The 17,161-nt window shown below is 43.7% G+C and overlaps 1 protein-coding gene across 3 annotated transcripts in view; it reads right to left on the bottom strand.

Moving 5' to 3' along the window:
* The window catches only part of LRP4 (LDL receptor related protein 4), a 79,522-nt gene that overhangs the window by 23,815 nt on the left and 38,546 nt on the right, over positions 1-17,161 (bottom strand). For all 3 annotated transcript variants that reach the window (XM_057364916.1, XM_057364923.1, XM_057364933.1), the window contains exons 2-8: positions 16,390-16,536; positions 6,641-6,757; positions 4,989-5,102; positions 4,437-4,553; positions 1,831-1,959; positions 1,343-1,462; positions 1,088-1,213 (exon numbers count right to left, since the gene is read on the bottom strand). In XM_057364916.1, the coding sequence (XP_057220899.1) occupies positions 1,088-1,213; positions 1,343-1,462; positions 1,831-1,959; positions 4,437-4,553; positions 4,989-5,102; positions 6,641-6,757; positions 16,390-16,536 (870 nt within the window). The remainder of the gene's footprint in view (positions 1-1,087; positions 1,214-1,342; positions 1,463-1,830; positions 1,960-4,436; positions 4,554-4,988; positions 5,103-6,640; positions 6,758-16,389; positions 16,537-17,161) is intronic.

Raw genomic sequence — 17,161 nt, 5'->3', positions numbered from 1 at the left:
AAACAATCAGATTGGCAGTCTGCCTATAAGCAGTGTGGAAGAGGGTAGTTGTGAGATTAACAAGTACAGTTAAGAACTACAGACACAYCAAGTGGGAACATAAAACCAAACCACATGCAGATTCACTTTTCAGAGCATAGGAACACTTTATATGAAGGATTCTGTAACTTGCACTTAATTTGTCATATTGAACATAAAGATCCCTTCACAAGATGATTACCTAGTATTTTAGGAATCATCTCTAYGGCAAATAAAAATGTAACTCTGCTCTAAAACCAAGAGGATTTTAACTCTTGCAACAGACACTGGGACACCACACTGTGTCAGTTAGATAAGCCAGTACACATCCTGCTTGGAAAACACAATTCAATTTTTACCTGTTGACTGTTACCATAGACCTCATGTAGAACTGCACAAATAACCTTATAGTAACAATAGCTGTGCTGAAACACCTTGTGTTTGGTTTGTGTGGAAACAGTGAATTTTAGTGGCTCTGGAAGTTKAACTTGGCTTCTGATGGCACTTTTTCCTTCCGTACCTCTAAATATCTTTGTTATCAGGATGAGGAAACAGGGTTACCAGCTTGTCTTTAAGTACAATTGCTTTTTCCAGGATCACCACACTGATGTTCACAACAGCTGACCAATCCAAGTGTTCTCTTCCACTAAATCTCCTTTTTGATTCCACTGCCWGCCAGAATTGTTCAGCAATTTCACAGTGTAACATGAAAGCTACCCAGAACTAYGTACAAGGCATAAGTTAGTATAGCCCATGTGACAAAGGTTGCAACTTGGCACATTATTGATGTTTCCAAGTCTGAATGGAATTATCCCAGAACCTTGTGGTAATTCAGAGTGTAGGGACAAGATAGGAGGATACTTAACCAGAAAACACCTTCCCCTACGTAAGTTTAAGCACACAGCCCTGCACAAGTTGGCAAGCATATAAGACAGCCTACAGGTCCCATTCTCTGGGAAGGACAGAAACTCCAGGCTGAACTCAGTGAAGCAATCCAAAAGAGACTTCACTACCTATTACCTTCAAGATGGAAACATTAGCTATCAAGCAGCAAGGCAGCAGGTCAAACCTGTATTCTCACAGTTCTCCTCATCACTGTTGTCAGAGCAGTCATCTTCCCCATCGCAACGCCAGGACAGACGGACACAGCGTCCTGACTTACAGCGGAACTGGTCAGCTGTGCACATAGATGTAGCTGAGGGACCAAAAAAGGAATTCAGATGAGCAAGAAGGATCAGAAGAGACCCAATTGCAAAGCACACTGTCCCAAACATTCTTTTGCATCYACAGAAAGAGACTGTTTCCAGCATTTCCCAGCACTCACTGCAGTTCCTCTCATCTGACTGGTCATCGCAGTCAAAGTCTCCGTCACACCTCCAGCCAGCGTTAATGCACAAGCCRCTGTTGCACATGAACTCCCCAGAGCGACAAGGCTGGTGAGATGCTGCAGAGATGGTAAAACACAAAAAGAGCARACTCAGACCAACATAACATCCCCAAAGCTCCTTAGTACCACCCTTACCCTCCATTATTAAGGAACTTAATCCTGAATAAATTTCTCCTGGATACTACTGTAATTCTTGTAAGCAGAACTGCACTGACTCTACAGTTCTCATCATTATTCTCACTTTCCACAGTTAAACAAAATCCCTAAAAATGAAGGAGCCAGCTTATGTGCGAACAATTAGATCGCCATCTACACCGTATAGATCGCCATCTACACCGTAACCCCTTCTCCAGACAACACAAAATCCATTTGGGTTTGCAACTCTGATGCTTGGACCAGGACATCACCCTTAAGCACTAACTTACAGCAGTCAGATTCATCAGACCAGTCCCCACAGTCATCATCACCATCACAGTGGTAGATGTCCAAAATGCAGCGTCCATATGCACACTGGAACTCTTCCAAGCTGCAGGTGGCAGCGGGAACATCTGATGCTAACAAGGGAATCAAAGAAAAAATGTGTGAGGTGACAAGGTACAGTCCAGTTTAGAAGCAGCCTTCTCAGTCCCATAATTGATTGGCAAGTATGAAATGGAAAGGGACTGGAAATTACTAGTCACTGCTGCATGACTCTGCACGATTTKTATTACTGAGAGGAATGTTGGTTTTGCTCCACTGGAAAGCAGGTTAAACTATAAAGACGCTCATGCAGACAATCCGGTAAACACAATTTAAAAAAAAAAAAAAGTTGCACAGGATATTAGGCTGTAAAGGCTAAGCTTTTCAAGAGCCATTAAATTCCGGRGAAGCAAAAAGCTATTAAGGAAGAGTTGATGGGAAAGCATCAAAAAGGATACAACAGTGTCACCTCCCATCTTATGCTTGAAACATGTTTTAGTGCCCAGAAAATGTTTAAATTGTTTAATAAATCTGAAAAAAGGTAGATAGAAAAATAGATGGAAAAATAAAGAAACCCTTAGGGATAGCTCCATATTAATGGCTGAGGCATGTCAGAATGCAAGGTTAAACTAGGGAAGGATTCCTTTAAAATTTTAACAAAAATAAGCACTTGCAGACCAAAGGAAACAAGCAAGCAGCAGGGTGCTCAGGCTTGCATCTGACCTTTGAGGATTTCCCTCTCCCTTTCCTCTCAAGCTCTCACCAAAACAACCATGCCTATTCAGTAAGGAGCACTGCCAGAGGGATGACCCTGGGCAAAGCCAAACAAACTAATGGTTAAGGAGTTGCCTACTGCTCTCTGTTCAACAGTACACTAAGTGGGAAGGCATGAAAAATATTTTGAGTCCCACACAACAGAACCTGACACCTCTTCTGACACTGTCTAGGAGAATGAACAGTATGTTTCAGGCATACAAGTCTCCCAAATGAGGAGTTCTGAATATAAACTTATTAAACAAAAGGGAAAAGAAAGACTGAAAAGAAAGTGTAGTCTAGGAAGTAAACTACACCTGCCTCTCCAACCTGAGGTAATGGGCACAGCCTGAAAGCCTGAACTAAGAGCTTTAATTCAGTGAGTGTTCAGTGGCCAGATATGAAAAGGGCTAACGTGTGTTAATGTGTCTCTCGCCAAACAAGCCTGAGTGTTTTAGTTTCCTTGAGAAATTAAGCCAGTGACTTAAATTATCGTGCTGTGTGATTCAATTGTAACACACACATCCCCAAAAGAAAGGAAAGGAAAAAAAAAAAAAAACACACAAAAGAGAATCGAGTGTAGTCCCATCTTGTCCCAGATGAGCAACAAGCATGATTGTAGATAAGGAAAAGATGACAACCACGTGGATGAAGATAAGAGAACAGGAGGTAGCCAAACTCAGCTTCTTAGCAAGTCACTTAAAATGTCTTACAGAGACAACTGCCAGCTGGGACAGAAATAGCATTCCAGCTCAGAGAAGCAGGGACACTACTTCTGGGTGCCATTCCACTCCCACAGGAGGCAACGTTGGAACATCTCTCTTCCCTTCCTGAGGGTCTATTCATTGCCTTCGGTGAAGTGACAGGCAAGGGAACGAGAAAGGCAGAGAGCAAAAGGAAGAGGGAGAGAGGCTGGCTTCCTCTTACAGTCCTTTTCTGGCTTRGAAATGTTTGCAGCCCCTGGCTTTCTGCCAACTCTCATTATCTGGAGAGATAAAAGACAACTCCCCCATGCATCCACTCCCCCTGCCCTTCAGGAGCTGGCGGYCCTCATCCCCCTCCCAGAGCCTTTTGAAGTTTCCTGCTATCTAGAACAAATTTTGCAAAATGCCTTTCAGAGCAGGGTGGGGGAAGGGACCACTGCAAGTTCCAGAGACATGGACAATGCTCAAAGACACAGGAGAGAGGCAGTGTGGGTTAGAAAGGGACACAAATTCCTGTCCCACTTGTTACAAGTCTGTGAAGGTGAGAAAGAAAACAACCGTTGTGGGTTCTCATGCCCCAACCACCCCACCCCTCCCTTCAGCATTGGTCACTTTTTGGGCAACATCCTGCAAAAAGCATTTAAGTGAAAAGAGACTGGACAGGCAGGAGGTGTCTGCAGTGTGCAATACCTGAGCGTGCTTTCAATAAGCAGTTTTGATTATTTCACTAATTTTGAAATTCCAAAATTTCAGTCAGGAATCAGACAAGAGGAAAAAGAAGGGAAGAGTATTCTTGCCTTCCAGCTGCCCCTCAACTCCTCCASTTTTATAGAGAGCTATATTCAGCAAAGCATAAACCTCCTGCTCTGACTCAAGGTCACAACTATGGGAAGGACCACAGAAGCAGCAAGGCACAGACGAAGTMTGCCCATGCAGCAAGACAAAAGAGACACCATTCTTTTGTGCCCTCTGGGGTAGGCAGCAGAAGGCAGCATAGCTGCCAGTACAGGCAGGACTAACTTGTTTTTGATCTCCGCTGCAGAAAACATGCCAAMACCCAAGGCAAGAGCAGGTCCAAAGGGCTATTTCCTGTGATTACCAAGGAAAGCACTTACGGCAATTCTCTTCATCTGAGCCATCCTTGCAGTCTGTGTCCCCGTCACAGAACCAGTGCTCAGCTATGCAGCTGCCATCACTGCAACGGAACTCCTTCTCCGAGCACTTCCTCATATCTGCAGAGACAGCAATGCAAACAAAGCCTTGGCTTTTCTCAGAGTACCCAGGCAAACACCACACCATCCTGCTGAAGCTCCTAGGGCACCCAAAAACAAGACTGCTCACTAAACCATACGTACCCATGTCAGGGAAGGGCTCAGCAAAACCACCATTGTTCATTGAACTGACACAGAGTGCTGGACTCAAAAGGAATCCAAGAGGACTTCACAATGGCAYGTCAAGGAGTGAAAGCAATTTTTTTTTCCTGGCAGGTAAGCCACATAGCCCGAGATCCTAAGCAGTTAGCCCTTGGAATGGAATATCCCACAAGTTCAGCCCAGAAAAGTCAGTTGGGAGCCTTAGCCATGCTCAGAGGATCCTAGAACTGCACAGGCTGGGCTCTGCACAMCTCCTTCTGAAGAAATGTGAGGACAACTATTTACATTACTCACCACACTGCTCATCACTGTTGTCCCCACAGTCATTGTCACCATCACAGTGCCACAGGCTGCGAATGCAGTACCCATTCTGACATGAGAATTCATCTTCCTCACACTCCCTTGGAGCTGCAGGAACACAACGAATAAGGTGAAGGCAAGGCAAGAGGATTTAGATTGCAGAACACCAAATGTGTGACATGTTACAAATCATCATCCTCCAAGGGCACTGTGATGCTGGAGAGCCGATTCCCCTAACAAAGGGAGATTTTTTGAGCGCCTCCCTGGCACTCCAACAACATGCCAACAGCACAGCAGGCTCTAAAATCAGAGAACATAGATTGAAGGAAGTAGCTGGAACAGWGAGATGAAGCCACCCATCCTGTGCTGGTATGTATTCTAGCATAGCCCTAAGCCTCAAGATAACCTTGCACAGTAAAATGGTAATCCAGGCSTCTTTTCTAATTAATTAATAGGCTCTATCATTATCTAAAAAGTAACTGCTGGTAGTATTGTATTTCCACTTTCTTTTCCCAACAATGTCAAAGCTGTCTCCAAAGGAAAGGACATGTTCACTGAAAAGGGAGAGAGAAAATTTGAACTTCCTCTTCTRAACACCTCAGTATTTGCAGTCTCATTCTGCTCTCCTTGCCATTCCTAAGGAAGCTTGTCTGCAAAGCAGCAAGGAAAGGAAAGGGATTGCAAGACTAGCACACGAGGATTTCAGTCCAACAGAAACTCTCCTACAGTTGCTGCTAGTCTGAATAACCCCCAGGAATCTCACATGCACAGAACCTTKCCTTTCTCCTTTCATTAATCGCCAAATATTTTGATCACACCCTTCTCCACTGTTGTCTTAGATATGAGAGCATTTCAACCTTTTATGAAAAACAGAAAACCAAACCAACCTAGACCTATATACCTTTTCCTTCATGAATTTGATCAAACTGGAAAATTGAGCTTAGTCCTGCATTCCAGAGTATCACACAGGATGTCAACCCCTGAACCTGGCTTCTCAGCCCTTTGTCCAAAAAGGCAGGTTAAGATCAGGGATAAACTGATCAAAAAGTGAACTCATTTCCATGCATGCAGTGGACATGGAATACTTCACAGTCAAGAGCTTTCTTTCCACATTTCTTGAGATGGGGTTCCTCCATCAGAGTCACTCCGTGTAGGCAGCATCCCCACAGCACCTCCCTCTCCTCAAGGAGCCCTGTTTGAAGGGACAGGATGCTGGTGACAGCCCAGCACTGCAGAAAAGTCAGACGGTGGAACCCGAGGCCACAGGAAGTCAGCCAGACAGGCARTTCAGTAGGATTTGGCAGGGGTTAGGTGTTTCCACTAACAGGGGAGGGCATGAAGAGCTCAGCTCAGGGAAGTGCTTCATGGGACATTAACTAGCAAGGCTGCAGGGCATAAACGGTTCTATAGCTGGATGAAGAGACATCCCCTCCCCCAAGAYAGGCAGCTGAACAGCAAGCTAGGTGCCAAGGTAGCAGGGCTTGCAGGTACRCACTTCTGACAGAGGCAGAATATAGCTTACTACAAGCCAGAGRTCCAATTCAGTGGATAAACTCTTACATTCCTGTAATAAAAAAGRGTCAACTTTCCCCAGCCATAGCAGGCAGGCACTGCACCCATCCTCTTCCCTAAGATAGGGGACTTACGGCAGTCCTGTTCATCAGAGTCATCCTCACAGTCATTGTCTCCATCGCAGACCCACGAYCGGCGGATACATTTTCCATTGTCACAGTGGAAGTCCAAGGGGGAGCAYGTGGGCAGCACTGCAAGAGAAACACCTCATGGAGCTGCAGCCAGCTTCCTTCCTGAAAACAAAGTTCCTTCCRTYGYRAGGGAGCAGAGCTRYATCTCTTAGGAAYGAAAGACAAAATCTCAAGTTATCAGGAAGAGCTGTTCCTCAGATGGGGGCCAGAGTAGGTCTGTACCTTGGCTCTGTCTCTTCCCCAGAGAAATAATGACCTTTCCACAACAAAGTAGCTGTCGCAATTCCCCCACTGAATTCCTTTTTCCTCTTTCATCCCTGAGGAATGATGTCCTTCCGTAACTGCACTTGTTCTATAACAAGCAAAATTACAYCATCAACATCTTTGCTGCGTGCTTCCCAGTGCAATCCATCCTGTTTCTGTTATACAGCAAATTCCTCTCAGTGAAAACTGTCAGAAGCAAAGTTCTGGGGAACAGGACTTAACAAAGTAACATGCAACAGTGCGTTACAGCATAGGGACTCTGCCAGGTTTTTTGTCTAAGAAATCTGGAAGGAGAAGCTTAGACGCAAGAATCCCTCACTGGGGATAATTTGCTGTACCTCAGGGGTGGACAACACCTTGCTTGAAGTTTCCAGAAAGGATGGAAGAAGCGGACAGACACATGGGATTATGCCTGCCTACACAGGAGTCTGTTTGCAATGGAGTGGAACCAGAAATCCACAGTGTTTGAAGAGGCCTGGAGCCACAAAGCTGGAATTCAAGGGGGAGCATCAGCCCTATTCTTTCCCCCAGAGATGAGAGGAACACTCAGCCCCGAGAGGATCATGCTTTTAAGTGTTGCCAGCTGTGGTAGGCAAGGGGCTGCACAAGACTGCTCCTGACAGGTGTGCTCTCCAAAGAACAACATTTGCTCGGTGATGTGAAGGGGYGAGGGCTACAAAGGCTACTGCCTGAAACCCTTTCATCCCAGCCCAGCTTGCCGACAGCATCTCCCATCTGTCACCAGGCAGGCCAGCCCTTTTCTGCTATGCTGCTACTCCTTTTCCTGCCAAGGAAATCTATCCTGGAGGTGGGAGTGAGAGCGGAGGGAGGTGGGTAAAAAAGGAAGGTGAAGACAGCAGCCACACACAAAAGGAAGATGATTTAATAAGGAGAACAAATAGTCACATTTTCAGCTTTTCCAGCYTTCTCAACCCTCTGGTTCTCCTTGGCCCAGGACTGCTGCCAATGACCTGTTAAAGAAGCATGGATTATACATACTAAATCATTCACCGCTCTCCATAGCAAGTCCTCCAACATTTCCCTCCAAGGGCCTGTCCTAAAAGCCTGCTTCTGTAAGAAWTCATTAGGGCAGGTAAATTCAGACTTTCTCTAACATCCTTTTTTTTCTAACCACGAATCCAGATCATCGTCTCAGCTGTTCCTGTAGTGTGGCAGGCATTTCTGTATCTGAGGATATCACTGCAGATGCAACACTCACAGAATTTGGCCCTGGACCTTGAGAAAAGGTCTTTCCCATCATGTCCTGRCTGTCCCATGCAGATATCCATGCAGCAGATGTCACATCCAGCTATTTCTAGGCCACAGAGGGGTATGAAGGAGAGTGAAGCACAAAAATCTGCATTTTCCCTCTACAGATCTGACAGCAGCCTAGTCTTCCAATAGCTGACTCCCTTCCTTACACTGCACTTTCTCTGAGCACCCCTGTGCTGCTGCAGCAAAATGAAGGAGGATTTTCCTTTTCTTCCCCAGAGCAGGTGGAAGCAAAAAACTCTCCACTTTTCAAACTCTGCTTCCAAATAAAACCAAGACRTTTTTGGACTCGGATGGTCAGTCTCACAAATCAGATCTCTCTTCCCCAGTTTCTGAACACTGCATGCTGAGAAAACCTTCTCCAGCCTGAGCTGCAATTTCAGGACTAAGACCATACTCCCASCATATTCTTTAGCATGACTAATCACCAAAGGACTGCACAGGAGCCACCTGGAAGGGAATTTGCATGCTCACTCTCCAGGGGAGAATTCTTCAGGCTCCCAGAGGGTTAAGCCATTAGCGCTGGTTCAGAGCGGATACCATTATCCCACTGAACTGCCGCATCCCTTCATGAGGTAACGACGTAAAATTAAATTCCACCCCTACAGGGAGTAGTTCAGCCAATTTCATACTCCCTCTAGATATAAAAATCGAGCTTCAAGCACAGGGGAAAAGAGCAAAACACAAACTGCCATATACAAAGGAGGGCCAAATTCCCAACCCAGCAGACAGCAAGTGTGTGCTAGCCCAGACCACACTGGGGTGGGGGCAGGGTGGGATTAAATTCCCTTCTACAGGAGCTCTCCTTTAAAGGAGGAAGAAAAAMCACAAACCCACTTAAGACCAAAAAACCCAAGCTAATGAATGAGGGCTGATAATTCATAGAGCAGAGGAACTGCCAATGGGATCAGGGCAGAGATCCACATAAACTTGTAACCTGAATCTAATAACGGTCAGAAACAGATGCTTCAAAAGAAAATGAAAAAAATTCTGGAAGCAGCTTTCACATGGGGRCAGTCTCTTCCTAATCCCCCTCTTCCTAGCTCTGCCCTCCCAGACCCTTCTTCCCACTAAAAAGCACACTGCTTACACAGAAACATTGCCATTTCCTTCTATTTGTCCTAAGCACATCAGGCTCCAGTTCCACTGTGCAGCCTTTGGTTCTAGGGCTGTTACTAATCAGCTTTTCTGTTGGTCATTTATTACTTCATATTTGGATGAGTTTTATTCCTATAGAGTTAATGCTGAGGGCAKATCACTAGCCCACAGCAAATGTTTAGTACTGTTGTAAATATATCCAAAGTGTTTGGAAATCTGATGTTAAGAGGAAATTCAAAAGTTAGGAGGTTACACTTAGGACACTCAAACAATCACTACCACTGTGTTTTGCTCTGACACGATAGAGCAGCTACACAATCTGGTAAGTGTATTGCTTTTCCTCGTAGAGTTCATTTTAACTCTATAGCGTGAAGATGGGTACATGYAATACATGTGAAGCAACAAGAACTCTTTTCACTGACAGAAGTGGAACAAAACCTCTTCATCTTGMTGGAGGACAAGCTGGATTAGCATTAAGAAGACTAGAAACTGAATGCCCGTATTCTCTAGACACTGATTGATACTGCACGACCCTGGGACTGTTCTACCTCTTTAGCCCCTTCTCCGTTCTGCCTTTTTAGCCCCTTCTCCAACCTGTAAAATGTATTCAATGATATGAATTACTTCCTAAGACAGCTGCAAGTCCTTCATAGGCATTGCTTCCACTGGTAAGAAAGCAATCACAGATYGTGCTAACCTGCTTTCACCAGTACTCACAGCAGGATTAGGAAATGCCAACAGTAAACACAGTTAAGCCTCAACCCTCCTTCCCTGCTCAACTGCAGCTTGATCTCTCCATATCTATGCAAAGAAACAATATGTTCTTAAWAGAGATGAGCAAAGGCAAGTCCCAAAATGGAGCTGAAGGCAGGCAAATGCCCAGACAGACAGGGACCAACTTGCCTCCCCAGGCAGGATGAGAAGTAAGCCCAAGGAAGGGGAGCCAGTGGGAAGAAGGGCAGCAACAGCTAAAGAGAGCACATCTGTCAACTAACAGTGTGCAATACAAAAAGGCCTTTGAACTTCCAACCATTTCCCTGAGCTCATCCCTCTGCATGGTCACACTGGACATCATCCAATGTTTCAGCAAAGCTAGGTCTATCATAAGCCTGCTATTCCTCCCCCTCTCCCAACTCCTATTACACAGGACACTCTTTTATTGCCAAACAGAAGGAAAAGGGGGAGGGTGGGGGAAAAGGGAAGTTTATAAGGTGAAACGCAGACTGAATCACGTCCCACTGTCTTTGAACACTTTATCCCTGTTGCCTGTGGTGAGCAGGTTGCTTTGTACCCAAGGACAGCAAGCAACTGGTGTTCAGAGCTCTGGAACGCAGAGCAGCTTGAACAATACTGGCTGCTTAATTAGACAAACCCTCATTCTTAGGAAGAATGAGAAGTTAATGTAAAAAAGAAAAAAAAAAAGAAAAAAAAAGCTACCTACATTAGAGAAGTGCAGCCTGACTGCCAACTATGTCCACATTTACGCATGCGTATAAACACATACATCCCCACAGACAGATCTGTTTGCTAAGATCTGCAGCACAGCAGGCAAAAAGTGCAGGAGCAAAAATAAAGGAGGTTAGTCTACTCCCAGAAGAAAAAAGGAGACATTGCATTTTACTAACAAACATTTCAGAAAATCTAGTTCCAGGATAACAAAAAATACTTCCAATTGCACTGCTGAACTGTATTTAAGGATGTTGCCGGTCAAAAGGAAAAAAAAAAAAAAATTAAGAGTATCAGCATCCAATCTTTCACAGCCCTTTGATCACAAGCACTCTGCCTGAGGGGCCATTGCATTAATTCTGATGCCTTTTAAAGGAAACACACATACTCTAGGCCCAATAAAATTACAGAGTTACAGATACAGAACTGGTGTGTTTTCAACACAATATTGAAATTTTGACAGGAGTTCCYAGTTTGTAAAACTTGCAGTTTAGAATTGAAGCTTCACCACAGCCATTGCATCTGAGCTCATGACTGGTGATTAAGTGAAGGACAGAGGGAAAATTATTCTTTTAAAGTTTCTATTAATTTTAGTAAAAGACCTTTAAGATTTTTATCCTAACATCACCTCAAAAACTTTTGTTGGTCTGATGAGCAGCTATCCTGATAGTCCTTTTCCTGGCAAGAAGAGACCCCATAATGTGCTTGAATGAGCTGTCGTTCAACAGAACTGTGTAGATTTCTCCATTATATGGGAATAACAGATCACTTTCAGAAATCTTTTAGGTAAAGTAGGCACATTTTTCTTCAGTCCCTTTAAATGAAGAAGTGTTGTACAACAGTGCATGGAGCTGAGCAAGCAAGGCTGCATCCCAAGAAATTACACATTTACAAGCGGATTATGTATGATACAGATCMAAAATTTAGAGCAAGAAGGCTCTTCTTGGGGGGATGGTTATGGGAAGATTTGTTGTATCTTATGAGAAACAGAACTATTTATCAATCCTCAGGCCAAGTTTACTCAGTTGTCCTTTCACCCTTGCCACAGGAAGTAAGCCTCATTCACACCACGCAGGACTTCAAAGGGCACRCAGGAGGGCAGAATGAAAACCATTCCTCCGCTTGCATGCGGCTTTAGTTAGGGACAGGCCAAAGGAGTCTCTGCTGGCACAAGGCAGCTGAGCTACTCTGTGCATGTGGAGCCAGGGCTTCCAAGGCAGACACTGTCAGCAAGCCAGAGAGCTGACACCACACAAAGTCTATGGAGCTGGCATGACAGCTGGCAGGTTGCTTATTGCTATTATTACTACAGCACTCGGGCTTGTAAACATGATCCAGAGCAGGAAGCAAACATGCCACGGAATAATTGGCTTCCATCACAGCAGGGCTTCAAATCTGCAATGAAAACAGTTTCTGCCAGAGGTAAGCAGAGGCAGGGCTCTTCCAAAAACAATGGGAAAAYACCTGTGAGAGGCAGGCATTGTGAGGACACCAGTGCAAGTGTAAAGCGTCTGGGGCATGCAAGAACAGTGACAGCTGAAGAAAAATTTAGTGCAACCAACTCAAGAAGTGGTAATTTGTTTTGCAGTATGCAACAGAACATCAGAAACCATACCAAGTAAAACACACCACATTTTATGAATTTATCTTAAAACTGAAAATATGTCTCAAAAGGAGTCTGCTTTTCCATGTCTGCTCTTGTTTTTTACAGGTGTAACTCCACTCACTGTGAAGTATCTTGCCTTTTTTTTTTTTTTTTTTTTTTTTTTTTTTTTTTTCTTTTTTTTTTTACACTGCATTTCAAGCTGTTATTCTTTAACCAAAATGACAGATGATCAATTCAAGGCTAGAAAATTGCATTAGTACAGGATCTAGCAAACACCAATCAACTACTCAAATATATATGCAGTACTATATAGACACAGAGGTAAGAYTGAATCTTGACTTGCCAAAGTAATTTTCACCTTTACACCCAGCCTGTTTCACTCTCTTGCTTTATCAGAGTCCACTAGTCCAACGTCTTCCCATTTTTGTCTCCTCTTCCCAAAGAAGTAAAAAGAACTCCCACAGGAACTCATTCTTCTTGTTGCATTGGCTTACAGCATATGTATAAGCATATGATACACTGAAGAAAATTACACCTTAAAAAGTTATGGTTGCACCTTTATTTCTCTGGAAAGTTARGACAGTCACAGGAGAAAACAGAAAATCCTGTAACTCTAGAACTAGATTGCAGCAGACCATTGGAAAGGTGGGATGCCTTGCAAACACACCTATTCACTCTTCCAATCARAGACATCTATTTGATATTACAATTCCTGCCTGTAAAACTCAGAGCTGCACATGCATACAGTTGCTGGAAAAGAATCTCAATAGCTTTAGCATCTCAGGAGAGTCCATATAAAGTGGTTGTACAGACTGAGGTTCATAACTCAGAACAAACAACTGGGCTCACTCCAGCATCAATACTAGCCCCATGGTTTTTGAGGACATTTTTAACTAGGTCTTTAGTATATCTGGGGCTTGTTGGATGACTTCATTAGGACAATCCAAACCTTCAGCTCARTATTTCTATTATAATAAATTTACTAATTTCAGTCAATAAATAAAACCATAAATCAAGTTCAAAACAAGAGAAGCTCAAAATTTCACTCCAACCAGAAAACTGTATGCATGTCACAGATGAACACAGAAGGAAAGAAAATTCAGTGAACCAAMTGTTCTCATGTACTATGTGCATCAATGCTGATTTGTGAGAAGCTTAAATTGATTTAAAGTTCAAGCTGCTGCTCCAAGGAGTTCAAGGACCACCCCTGCTCTTGCACTCCTGATGCCCTGTTTATTCTTGGCACAGTCAGCAAACAGAGAAAATGGAAAGTTTACCCCACAAACAAGCACACCTTCACAAGGCTCCTGTATGCCAAGCAAAAGGGAGGGATTTAGCAAGCAACCTGCTCTGGCAAAAAGGTTCAGTGCAATCATAACTAGAGAAGGCAGGAAACAGCACAGACAACTACCACAAAACTACACTGTAGAGATGATCCAGTTCTCACAAGCTAAGAATAGCATCATATACCTGGATTCATAATGAGCAGCTATTCAGAGCAAGCTATAACAGGCTTAATGGAGTAAGTGCTTCTAGGGCTCCTCCACTGCACCCYTGCATGTGTGTGCTGAAGTCACGCACTTAAGCAATGGCATGAAGGAGGCTATAGAAATGTTAACTTTTATTTTTGCTTTCTTCTTTCCACTAAATTGCACTTCAAGTACTGCTGTCAGCTGAAAAAGTTCTCTTTGTATCTACTCTACCATGATGCAATGTTTAAAAAGGCAGCTCCTATTCTAGCCTTCCCCTTGAGTTACATTTCAACTCTGTATAAATGGAGCTCTTTAGYACCTCCCTTCCATGTTGTCAAACTTATTGTCCTTCTCTGTACATGCTAGCTTTCCTCTATCACTAAATTGCAGAGATCTACAGCACAATAAGATCACAGAATCACCAAGGTTGGAAGAGACCCTCAAGACCATCTAGCCCAACTGTCAACCTAAACCACCCCTAAACCATACACTCAAGTGCCACATCCAGACACCTCTCWGACCCTTTCAGAGATCATGACTTATTACAATGCCACTCTTTCAGTGAAGTTTTTTCTAATGTCCAATCTGTACCCTGCCTGGTGCAACTTAAGGCCATTTGCTCTTATCCTTTCAAYTGAGACATGGTACAAAAGACTGATCTCCACCTCACTACAACCTCCYGTCAGGTAATAGCACGKGGCAATAAGGTCCCCCAAGACTCCTTTCCTCCAGGCTAAACCCCAGTACTTCAGCTGGTTCTCAAAAGACATGTTTTCTAGACCCTTCACCAGCCCCACTGCACTTCTCTGGATGTACGAAGGGCCCAAAGGGCCCATTGTAATGAAGGGCCCAAAATAGAACACAGCACTTGAGGTTTGACCTCACCAGTGCAGGCTACAGGAGGACAATCTGCTGGCCACAGTTGCTGACACACACCAGGATGCCATTGACCTTCTTGGCTATCTGGACATTGCTGGCTCATGTTCAGCTGCTGTCAACCTGCCTTCCTAGGTGTTACTCTGCTGGGCAGCTTTCCAGCCACTCTTCCCCCAGCCTGTAGAGGTGCTGGGGCAGGTGGCATATTCATCTTTAACAATAACAAGAGGTGGCATATTCATCTTTAACAGCCCCTAGTGGATTATACATCCATAAATTTGTCAGATTGCTGCCTGAGAAAGTTTGAAATTTCAGATTCAATGTTTTGTGGCAAGGAGATTCACAGCTTAAGCATATGTTGGATGAAGCAATTCTTGTTAACTTTGAACCACCTCCTCCTAGTTTCTATGYAAGATCTTATCTCTCCTGCCCCCAAGTCCTACTATACCTACTTAGCTTAAAGCTGGAAGTTGTTGATTTACAAAGAAAATTGTATCAACAAGTATCACTTGTCTAAATCATTACTGAGCCACCAAAAAAAAGTCAAGACAATGTCACCACCACCTCCCTGATSTCCTCACCTGCCTGCAAAAAAAGGAATTTTGTGTGCCCACACTCAAAAAGGAATTTTCCTCTGTGCTTAGTAAGAAGCCAGTAAAAACTGCTCAGCTATTGGATATGCCTTACCTCCTCAAGATTCAAGGTCTTCCGTGTTGCTCAATGTTGGCAAAATTATAAGAAACAAGAATTGAGAAGGAAGCACATTTTCATGAAGCTGGGTTGACATCTCCCACATTTAAGGAAAAATAGATTCTTTAAGACAATATTTAAAAGATGAGGAAAGCTCCTTCCCATACAGCACTCAATGGCAGAAACCAGAGAAGGTTAAAGAAAGATCCAGCAGAAGAAGATTAATTTCTCTCTCCTGTTTCTTGACAGGAGCCTTATGTTTCCGGCTCTAGGGAAACTTTTAAGAAAGGAGTTCCGTGAGACCTGGCCTTTTTTCCCACCCTTCAATTCTACCATGCTCTGTAAAACCCAAAGAGATGAGGTAARAAAGGAACTTACTTGTGCCTCCAGGGAAAGAGGCATTCTCTATTCATCTGTCACTCAGTGTGACATTTCACATCAGCTCTCACCTAGCTGGGCTCAGCTGCAYGGATGCCAACACTATGCAGATCCATAGTAGCTGCAAGGTAACTTCTCCCAGCAGATCCCAAGACCAATCAATGTTATTTCAGTGTTTGCTTTTCCCTCCCCTTCATAGGGCAGCCAGGACAGAAACCAGAGGACAGACACCCACCATACACCTCTTCACAGCTTGTTTTCCACTAATATTTACAGCAAAATCATATAATTTTATTCACAGATAGTGCTTTTGCAGGGGTAGAAAAATGAGAAATACTTTTCTGTACCTCCTCTCCCTTGAAAATATTAATGTCCAACCAGCTGTAAACAAAGGCCAAAGTTGGGCTTTCACTGTGTTTTGTATCAGTGGACAATGGCTCTGTTAGATTCAGAGTCAGTCAAAAGTAGGTCATCTACAATCAAAAACTTTTGTCATACAAACAGTAGTATGTCCTGTAAAACAGAGAAGCACTTGGCAGAGAAAAAGACATTCAATTTTCCCAAACACAAGTCAAGGATGGTGTTCTTACTGCAGCCATCTTCGTCGCTGTGGTCCCCACAGTCATTGTCTCCATCACACTGCCACTGAGCAGGGATGCAGGTGCATTCACCAAAAGCGCTGACAGCACAGGTAAAATGATTGCGTCCACACGAGCACTCAGTACTACTGGTAACACCTGTAAAGGAAGAAAGAAAGAAAAATGTTKTGAAGAGATACCATCTATTTTAGAGCAAACATTAAATACAAAGTGACATCACAATTTTTCTGTGTGCACACACTGCTGTGTATGAACCCATCCTCCCCTGCAAAGGAACGTCCCCCTGCTGAAATTGGAGATCAATTACTATGCACTATTTCTTGGAGAGGGGCTCCTTGAAGGCAACAACAAAGTGCACCCTGCCAAAAAGATTTAGGAATCAGCTGAAAAATAACTCGGCACTAATCACAAATTCAAGGAATGCCAGGTATCAGAACACCTTTTTTTATTTTACAAACTCAGTCTTCTCCTAGACCACAGCACTGCTGCAGCTCTTCACCTAGTTCTGACGCCACAACACAAAGGAAAACTCTCTGAAGTAGAATCCTTGCTATTTGAAGGGTCTTCCCCAGATCCTGAACTTTTCAGATGCAAACCTTTTGCATGTCATTACTTTAGACATTTCAGAATCCAGTGAAAGTGGGGGAAAAATCCTTTCTTATTTACCTGAAAACATTAAACTCTGACATTAGGCTGTGCATAACTGACATTTATAAGAGCAAGAGGATTTTCAACCTTACAAACTGATCAAAAGAGTACAGTC

This window comes from Malurus melanocephalus, unplaced genomic scaffold, assembly GCF_030028575.1.
Source record: "Malurus melanocephalus ecotype Western Australia unplaced genomic scaffold, MMel_1.1 scaffold_2, whole genome shotgun sequence".
NCBI classification, from domain to species: domain Eukaryota; kingdom Metazoa; phylum Chordata; class Aves; order Passeriformes; family Maluridae; genus Malurus; species Malurus melanocephalus.
This window is presented reverse-complemented; position numbering and strand designations above follow the sequence as displayed.